The sequence below is a fragment of the Lipotes vexillifer genome, unplaced genomic scaffold, assembly GCF_000442215.2.
Source record: "Lipotes vexillifer unplaced genomic scaffold, Lipotes_vexillifer_v1.1 scaffold469, whole genome shotgun sequence".
NCBI classification, from domain to species: domain Eukaryota; kingdom Metazoa; phylum Chordata; class Mammalia; order Artiodactyla; family Lipotidae; genus Lipotes; species Lipotes vexillifer.
Window position 1 is genome coordinate 868,087 of NW_006788006.1, and position 9,502 is coordinate 877,588.

General features: G+C 55.9%; 1 protein-coding gene across 1 annotated transcript in view; it reads right to left on the reverse strand.

The window, feature by feature from the left end:
- The window catches only part of BRD4 (bromodomain containing 4), a 37,152-nt gene that overhangs the window by 5,210 nt on the left and 22,440 nt on the right, over positions 1–9,502 (reverse strand). The window contains exons 11-13 of the mRNA XM_007461100.1: positions 1,305–1,357; positions 817–1,180; positions 3–177 (exon numbers count right to left, since the gene is read on the reverse strand). Coding sequence (XP_007461162.1) covers positions 3–177; positions 817–1,180; positions 1,305–1,357 — 592 coding nt within the window. The remainder of the gene's footprint in view (positions 1–2; positions 178–816; positions 1,181–1,304; positions 1,358–9,502) is intronic.

The window sequence follows — 9,502 nt, forward strand, 5'->3', positions numbered from 1 at the left end:
GCGGATCTTCATCCTCCTGCAGCAGCACTTGGGGGGGCTGAGCCATGGGGGGCTGCGGGAGTAGGGGAGGCTGGGCCAGGGCGGGTGATACGGCCGGGGGACGGGCAGCCTTGGGGGGGAGGGCGGCAGCTCGGTTACTGGGCCGTGATGGCTGTTGAGGCAGTGCGTTGTGCAAAGCTGGAAGGACACAGTAGCAGGGTGGTGAGGCTCACACACCCCGTGGCCCCTGGTCCAGCCTTTCTCCTCCATCCTGACCTCCTACTTGTCTCCCTCCAACTGGCAACCTCTCCACCATCCTCGGTTTCCCAGAAGCTCCAGAATAAGGACAGCATCCCGGGAGGCCTACGGGACCCGGCCCCTCTCCAGCATCATCTTGCCCCATATGCTCCACACCCCCAACTCCCCTCCCTTCCCCTCCCTCGAACTGCTGCACCTGCCCTTCAGGTCTCAGAGCAAGTGCCTCCTGATTCCCACAGGTATGTCCGCTCTCGGATGAGGCTGTGCGCCCTCCCAAACCCCTATCCCTGACTGGGAGCTACAGAGGATCACATATTTTTCCATCTCACACCACACCTGGCCCAGCAGAAGATCTGAGTCAGTGTCTTCTGTACCCAAAGCACTCTCTCTCTGTGCAAGGCCCGTTCTGGGGCCTCTCGTGTAATTTCCATAATGGCCCCGAGAAGCTGCTAACCTCCCCTTAGAGACAACTGAGGTTAAGAGGGGTTCTGCAGGTCGCCCGGAGTGCCCTGTCACCGTGGTAAGACCAGGGTGGGAAGGGGACCTCCCCACACTGTTGCGGGTGTGGTTGCAGCTCACCTGGAGGAGAGACCACCGAGTGCTGGTTGAGATGAGGCGGAGTGCTGTGCTCGGGAGGCTGGGGCAGGTGAGGGGGCAGCTCGGGCTGCGGCAGGTGCAGGATGGGCTGGGTGAAGTGGCCAATGGGGTCGAAGACGCTGCCTGGGAGTTGGGGTTCCAGGACGGGCACCTGGGTGGCGATGAAGGGTGGAGGCGAGGACTTCATCGCAGGGGCTGCCTGCTGTGGCATGGAGGGCGGAGGGGGTGGGGGCGGGGGCTGCTGCTGTGGAGGTGGAGGCGGTGGGGGCTGCTGGGGAGGCGGTGGGGGCTGCTGTGGCACGGGGGCCGAGGCCTGCTGCATCTGCTGATGGTGGTGGTGATGGTGCTGCAGACAGACAGACAGACAGGCTGACGTCAGGCAGGCCAAACCCATCTGGGTCAGACACAGGGTCCCTCCAGGGCCCCAAAAGACAGGTGGCCTGCTAAAGGACACCCCCGAAACCACATACCTTCTTCTGCTCCCTCCCGGGGTGCCCCTTCTTTTTTGACTTCGGAGCCATCTCTGTGGAGGAAAAGAGAAGGTGGTGAGCCTACGGGGGAGAAGACTGGGAGCTGGCCTTGAACGCAGAGCAAGGAGAAAACAGAGGATGAGTTCAGGAGGACTGGTGACAGGGAGAGGGAGGGTGGCTGGGTTCTGTCTGGGATGGAAGTTGGTCACACGGGAGGGAAAGACATGTGGGGTGCCACCTACCCAGTTGCCTGCTGCTTTTTCCTAGTGGGGACCATGCCTGAAAAGCTGCCTGCCAACCTCCGGACCACCAGCTCCGTTAAAAGATGACACCCAAATGCACTGGGAACTGAGCTACGAGAAACCTCCTTGCCCAACGTCTCCTCCAATTTGCTGGTCAGAAGCCTCTACAGTGACCTGAGCATCTGCGCCCCAACCTGCTTTGCCTTGCAACAACCATGGTGTTTGAAATGATCTTGCCCATTTTACAAATTAGCAAAGTGAGGCTCAGAGAAGTTAAGGGACTTGTTCTGGTCACACAGCTAAAAAGTAACAACTCGGTGGCCTCCAACTGCATTGCCCTCTGAGGCTTGCTCCTTCCCATCCTCCCAGAGGAAACAGATGCGTGAGTTGGGGTGAGAAAGACCACTGGTGCCAGCATGGGCCAAGGACTGGCCACAGAACCATGGGACAGGTGAGGAGAGTGCTGACAAGCATGAGCACTTTGTGGAGGAAGAGAAGCCAGCCAGGCAGCCAGCCTCCCTGGACGACGCAGGAGCCAGTGGGGGAGGTACTCAATGCCATTGCCAGCAGAGGAGGAGGCCACTGGCCAGACTCCCCTTCCTCTCAGGAGACCGGCCTCAGAGAAGTCCCTGTGTTGGGATACAGTCAATGTGCTGCAGGGAGAAAGCAGTATGTGTCCCGGTTTCTCAGGAGCCAATGGCTTGTTGCCACCACTGTGTGGATAAATCTGGGGTGTGCCTGTCTCTGTGAGGAGTGTGCAAGAGCCAGCATGACTCCCTCTGCCCCCACTCTAGAAGCTTATGCTAAGGAACTTTTGCCAGCTGGATGCCCTTTGCCAAACACTGCTGGGTGTAAACCTCAGAGGAGAGAAAGCCCAGCCAGTGCTCAAGGGCTAGGAAATGAAGTCACCAACCACCAGGTGGGAGGTAGGACCCATGGTGCCTTTCGGATTCCTGTCACTGAGAAGCACCTCATGGCTTTGCCTGGCATTCCCTGAGCTCCTTGCCAGGGTGTTGGCTCTTGCTGCTGGTGTTGGAGGACACATGCTTTTGCCCAAAGCGGGGCTAGCTCCACTGCTAGCTCCAAAGCTGCTTCATGGAAGGCCGTGCTAAACTTCTGTGAGGTGCACAGCCTTGGTGCGACGTGTCACCAAAAGGGCTATGAGAAGGGACTTTGTGCCCTGCAAAAGCTCACCATTCCATGCAAGTGATAAGACAGTGACACAAAACTCAGCAGCTACAGACATGTCTCATACAAATGGCAGCGACTAGGGACACCTGGGACACAGGAACTGTAGGCCGAGCCCCAAACCCAGACTTGAGAGATGCCAGGATACAGGGCGTAGAACTCTTTGGGTCACATACAAAAGCTGGTGAGGACACTCTTGAGGATCACACATACAAAAGGGAGCCATCTGGGTGATTTGCAGGATCAGGCCACAGGGTGTCTGGCAGCCGCAGGATGGAAAAGGAGAGGCTGGAGGCCCAGGACCAAGCGGACCCTACACACACAGGGATAAAGCATGGTACACAGAGGCTGCTGACCCAAGGGAGTGGGAGAAAGAGGCCGGAGCATTCCTCCAGGCTGGGCTCCTCTCCCAGCATGGATTCCAGTAACAGAAACTGCAGGTGGGGAGGCTGGGGGCGGCTGCTTGCATGCTGGCATGCCTTTGGAGGGAGGGGACCAATGGGTCAAGTCTGACCAGGAGAGACCACTGTGTCATGGGGAGAAGGCTGGGCAGGGTAGGGGTGGCCTGTCATCTCATGGCCTTGGGAGGAAACACTTTTTTTCATCAGAAAAGAGGGACAGTGGCTCTGAACCCACACCATCTCCCTGCAGCCATGAGCAGAGAGGCCTACCTGGGAACTAGAGGGGAAAAAGTGCAATGGGGCCCTTAAGGATCCAGGGAGTGGCTTTCAGCTGCCTTAGAAAGGTCACTGGGAGTACCATCCCAGGGCTCCACAGAAGTGCTGGGAGGGGCAGGCCTAGAGTGGGAGAGAAGGTGGGAGGTGTGCAGCAGACCACCAGGACCAGAGGACTAAAGGGGCCAGCAGTGGGGACCAAGGGGTGCTGGAGCCTCTTTGGGACAGCCACATCTGGCTCACGTGTCCTGGGCCTCATGTTGGAGTTACTGGTAGGAAGACAAGACAGGAAGTGCACAACTTCACAACACACCAGCCCCAAGACACCCCCACACAAAACTCTCTAGAAAGGGTTACATGAAGATGGCCTCAAGTACTGTGTGATCTTTATTCCATTAAAATCTTGAACTCAACACAAGTTTCATCTTTACATAGGATGGTAATTGTACAAAGAATTAAAACGTTTTTGTAAAATCTGATTAAAACACTGATTCCTCCCCACTCCCCCACAACTCAAGGGAAGGAGACAGGATAGAAGGTAAGGGCAGAGGTGCGTAGCCCCTCAACTGAACCGGCTGGGAGCCTCAGCACCAGCAGATGCCCAGGCCTCCCACCCCTCCTACAGCGACTCCTCAGGCCCGGCTGGCACCTCCCACTGTCCGCATGCTGGAGGCTGCCGACAAGGAGTGGGCGGGCTTCTGCTCTCTCTGCTCTGTTCCTGGGGCACTGGGCATAGGTGACAGCTTGAATCTAAAGATCAGGTTCTCTGCCAGACGGAAGCCCCATGGGCAAGAAGGACGGGATCCCTGGACAGCGAGGCTGCAAGGACCACGCAGGACAGCTGGCCCGTGGCTACAGCCCATGTGCACACGAGTGGGAAGGAGGGGTGGGGAGGCAAACAGGCAGACACTGTGGGAATCTAGCCTGACTTTTGTTCTAAGACAGCAGAATCTTCCCAGAATGACAATACCAGCAGCTTCCCAACTGTGCTGTGGGAATCTCCGGGCATGAAGCTCCCTGACCCCAGCCAGGCTGAGCCGTACTGGGAACACATCAGGAACAGGCCAAAGGGCAGCTCAAAATAGTCTGTTTGGCGAATGAGCTCGACTGGAAGCTGACCGGCTACAGGATCAGGGAGCAGCCTAGGAACTCCCAAGTATCACTGCAGGCCCTGGAGGCTCTGGGGAGGCTGAACCTGGAACCCAAGGCCAAGGCCAGTCTGGGGCAGTTAGAGCTGCTTGGGCCCAAGGCCCCAGGGAGCTGGGGAGGAGTGCCAGGGTTTCCACACAGGCGGTGGCCAACTGCACCTCCTCAAGCCTGCTTCCAGCTCCAGCAGAAGGCAGACTCCAAGATGCCAGAAGATGGTTAGGCCTTGAAGAAATACACACAAACTATATATAAAACAAAAAAAGCTCTCTGAAATGCAGATGCTATTCCTTAGGGAACTTTTCACGTCAGGCAGTTTTCTGCTGAGATGCTGGATTCATGACCAAAAAAGGGCCGACATTTATTTTTAGAGCAAAAAAAAAGCCTATTCAGTGCCTCTCAGAGGGCTTGGATTATGTGGCCACCCTGACCTGCCCCATCCCCAGCAGCTGTCATCACTCTAGGGGACTGAAGACTAGGAGACTACTTGCATGTGCATGGAACAGGGTCCGAAGGCTCTGATGCCCTCACGATTGACTGGTCCAGTGCTCTGGGTTTCAAGAACCCTTTCTTGCCACTAGCCCAGATCCCAACCCCCACCAAAGGAAAGGATGATGGGCTAGAGGAGCCAGGTCAACTGGCTACACGGCCACTCCTCCCCAGACGTCCCTCACTAATGGCCTGCCTGGCAGCTCCTGCAGCCTGCTTCTAAGTACCTGGGAAGGGAGGGATTGGGAGGCAGCTTAGGAAGTACTTTCCCTGTGTGACTTTATGAGAAGAGGCCAAAGAAGTTGGGAAAATGCCCAACAGAAACAGTGGGAACAACGAAAACAGAAAGGAGGACTCCAGGGGGCTGTGAATCAGCTGTGGCTGGTGACAACCTCTGGCTAATGGAACCTTATAGGTCACCAGAGAGAAGGCACGCTGAGGGACAGCCCCAGTGAGCCTTTGGGCCCAGCTGGCCTCTCCTCTAAAGCCCCATTCCTCACTTAGGAAAGCTCTAGATGTTACAGTGTTCTTCCTTAGGGTGAATGAGATCTTCCCTGGGCTAACGTCATTGCAAGGTCCAGGAGGGAACCAGTTAGGATACAGGGTCCCCAAAAAAGAGGGAGGGATGAGGAGAGAAAACATATTTGTGTTGGGGTCTTGCACACGGAGCAGCACCACATGTATGCGTGTGCAGGGGGGACTGTCATCACCCTCTGGGAGATGCCACCCACCCAGAGGACCCCAGACGACCAGGGAGGCGGGGCAGGACAGCCAGGCAGTCTTTACACAGGAGGCCCGGGCGGGCAGCCAGGCAGGCAGCCTTCCCGGAGGCGGGACTAGGCGTGAGCTGCTGGACATGACTAATCCACCCCAGGGGACAGGCCCAGGGCTCTGAGGAATTCCATAACTTGATGGAGTCCTGTCCCTTTCACGGAAGAAAATGGACTTAAGCTATAGCTTGCTGGGAAGGAATCTGGAACTGAAGACCGTTTTATTAAGAGTCCGTGTCCAATGATTAGGCAGGACCTACATAGAGGGAGAGAGAAACCAGTGTGAGAGAAATGGTGTGGAATGTACCGTTCAAGTCATAAGAACAGAAGAACCGCAGACCAAGCCAGCCTCCTGTGCCCTGCTTGCTGTCAGGGCACGAGAGAATAGCGCCGCAGACTAGGAGTTCCACCCCCTGCCTGGCCAGCTGCAGGTGGGGACAGACCCACCTTTCCCTTAGAAAGGCCTCGGATCTGGCACGCATGGATGTCTCCAGAACCGCCTGAGTCTGTTTATGCTGTTTATGCTTCTACACAGAACTGCTTCCAGTAACAAGTTCCGTATGCGCCGAGTGCATGCTGGTGTTTCCTTTACTGGTCTTTGCATCTGAGAGGCTACCCTGCCTGTCCTCTTTGCCATCACTTCTGAAGACCAGCCTGGTGTGCCATGCGCATTAGGCGCCCACGGATTCTGATCTTATCCCCCAGGGTCTGCTTTTCTGCACCTATCTATCTCAAGGAGGTGATGCTGACCCTTCCTCAGGGCTTGGGTGGAGGTAGGAAAAGACCCTAAGAAAGATATGGAGTGCAGGACCTCTAGCTAACAGCCTCACCTCTGCATTCCTATCAACTGCAAGAAACAAACCAAAAAAAATTATAAAAAGAGGAGCCAGTTACACACACTGTTAAGGAGGAAAAAAAACCAAAAAATAAAAGCAGGTGGAGGAAGAAAGCTGTCCCTTCTTTGTCCCAGGCATCGAATGCAGCTCCCCTTGACCGGGGAGCGGGTGTGGGGCTCGTTCCCACCCATTTAGCAGAGCAGATGCTTCTGTTAGAGTCACAGATGCAACCAACACTGCACTCCCATGGTCCCCAAGTGCGCATGTGGGAAAAACCCGCCCACCGGCCGGTCTCTCATTCAAGGCACATTCCACAAGGCTCACCTTCGCCCATGAAGCCCTAAAATCCGTCCCTGCGTGTGTGTGGGAGTGTGAGGGTCACCTGGCAGTGCAGGCAGACTGGCTATAGTCCCGTCCTCCAGATCTCTTCCTACCCCCACCCCCACCAGGGGACTTACCCCCTCCCCAAGAGCGTGCGTCACACCCTTGGAGCAGGCAGCAGCAGGCCCCAAGATGGGACTGGAACGGAGTCCTTCCAAGACCCCAGGGGGTCGGAAGCTGAGGCTGGTTGTCTGGGAAGAATGCCCCATGGCCTCTGTCTGCACTTTCCAGCTCAAATCTTTCCAAAACATCAAGCATTCCTTTTCCCCTTGGAGCTATTAAGAAACACCCACATGCTCCGATCCTGGGAAAAGGAAACCAGGAGACTAAAATAGCTGGAGTGTGCTCCCTCTGCAACTAAAAGACCAAAACCAAGTCCAAGAGAATTCCCTGAACTCCTGTCCCAGCCCAGGCCAGGGGTGCTCCTGAGAGTGACAGGAACTGTGTGGCCACCCCTGCCCATAAAGATCTGTGGGTGGCATTTGGGAAGAGCCAGACATCAGCAATGTGATGGGGTGAAAGCTTAAGATGGCTCAGGGGCAGTGGGAGGGTGGCACTTGTACCACCACCTTCTGTCCCTCAAGCAGATTCAGAGTTTAACCAGAATCAAAGCTCAGTGGAAGACCACGACTCAAGTAACAGCTGGGTTCAAAAGATGTGGTGGGACTGGCCAGCAGTGCTGCATGCTGCTGAACAGGAGGAACACACAGTGGCCTGGGACGGAGCTGGAAAAGAAACACCCCCTCCGCCCCAGTCTGTGGACGCACTGCCTCCCTGAAGCAGCCTTGCCCCAAGGACCAGCCCCCATGTCCTGAGCAGCTAGCAGCATCCTTGTCTATGGACAGTGGCCAGAGAGGAGTCCACGTACCACTTCCCTAGCCCCGACTTAGTGCCTCTGGTTCAATTTCTTTTGGTGACTCATGTCTCGGGGCTGTGTCGGCAGAACTGACAAATATAGGCCCTTAGGAATTTCGGCACTAATCCAAATGGAAACACAAGAACAACAAGGGCAAAACCATTAAGCCCCCAAACACCAAGAGAAATACCTTCAATGCCCCCCACCAGGCCCCATCCCCGCAAGGCAGAACCACCTGTAACTGGTCAGAGAAATCTACCCAGCTCCAGGGACCCAGCACAAGCAGCTGCTGGAGGAGCTGCCCGGAGAGCAAGTGCAGGTTCCTGTGCAGGATGGGGGTGGCAGATGGCCACATCCAGTGGTGCCAGGGCACAGGCTCCCACTTTGGAACCTGTAGCATCTGAGCTGCAGGGCACAAACCTACAGGGTGGGTCCCTCCCAAGAGTAAAAGCTCTCAGCTGGCCTCCGACAGAGCTCTCCAGCGCACACAGAAGGCAAAGGAAAAGTCAGGACCACGAAGACAAAAGAGAGGCTCGTAAAACCCAAGGTGGGGAGGGTGCCTGGGAAGAGGAAGGAGCTGGAGGCAGCAGAGGGAGCCGCCAGGGCTGGACTGCCGGAGCCTGGGAGCCTGCAGGCTGGCGGCTCTGAGACTGTAAATCTCGCCCTCCTTCCTGCCAGGACAGCTGTTCCCAGGACTCTCAGATTACTTGTTGCACAATCCTTCCAGCTTCTTTAAAAGAGGGAAAAATGTGGAGGGGAAAAAAAAAAAATCTCAGCAGCAGCAGGGAGCTGCTAGAAATACCGTCATGGTCACTCCACAGCAGGCGGCAGCAGGCGGGCTGTAGGACGCTCAGAAGCTCAGGAGTCAGGGACAAAGGCCACAGTCACAGATTTGCAACGGGGACATCAGGTGTGATGGTCATGGCCCCCTAAGGTGCCACAGTGGGTGGGGCCAAACCATGCTGTTTTAGCTATCAGGTCCGCTGCCAATTTCAACCTCTGGGGTATTCTTTGGTTGTTCAGATCCTTAGGAGAAAAGGCTACGAAACCCCTAGTAGAAGCAGCCTGCTAGAAAATGCAGGAGGTACAAAACCCCAGAGGAAAAGACAAACCTGAGACTTGGCTGGCACTGGAAGTGAGAAGTCAGCAGCCACCAGGAATGCTAACTGGGCCCAAGAATATGGCCATTCACCCTGCTAAGGGCACTGGGCCCTGGCCTGGGGCCAGCTCTGCCTGAGCAAGCACCAGATGTGGCGCCCCCTGCTGGTAGGCAGGTTTAAAAAAGCAATGGAAGGGGGAGCTGGTTAGGAAGAAGGAAAAAATGGTTAAGGATGGAGAAAGAGGCAGCCAGCAAACTACTCACAGCAATCTTTGCATACAATAGGGGCTCAATAAATACAGAATATACTTAATGACTTTCATGTCACTTTGGCCCACTGAAAATGAGGTAGTCGAGAGCCCTCCCCCGACACTTGGGAAACCTGGTGTCCTTACTGTAAAAGGGAAGAGGAGCAGTGACAAGACCCAGAGGCCCCCTTGTCCCCAGCTTCCTTGGACAGAGGCAGGCTGAGCCCACAGGAGGACCTGTGGACCCACACACCTCAGAGCAGCTTCAC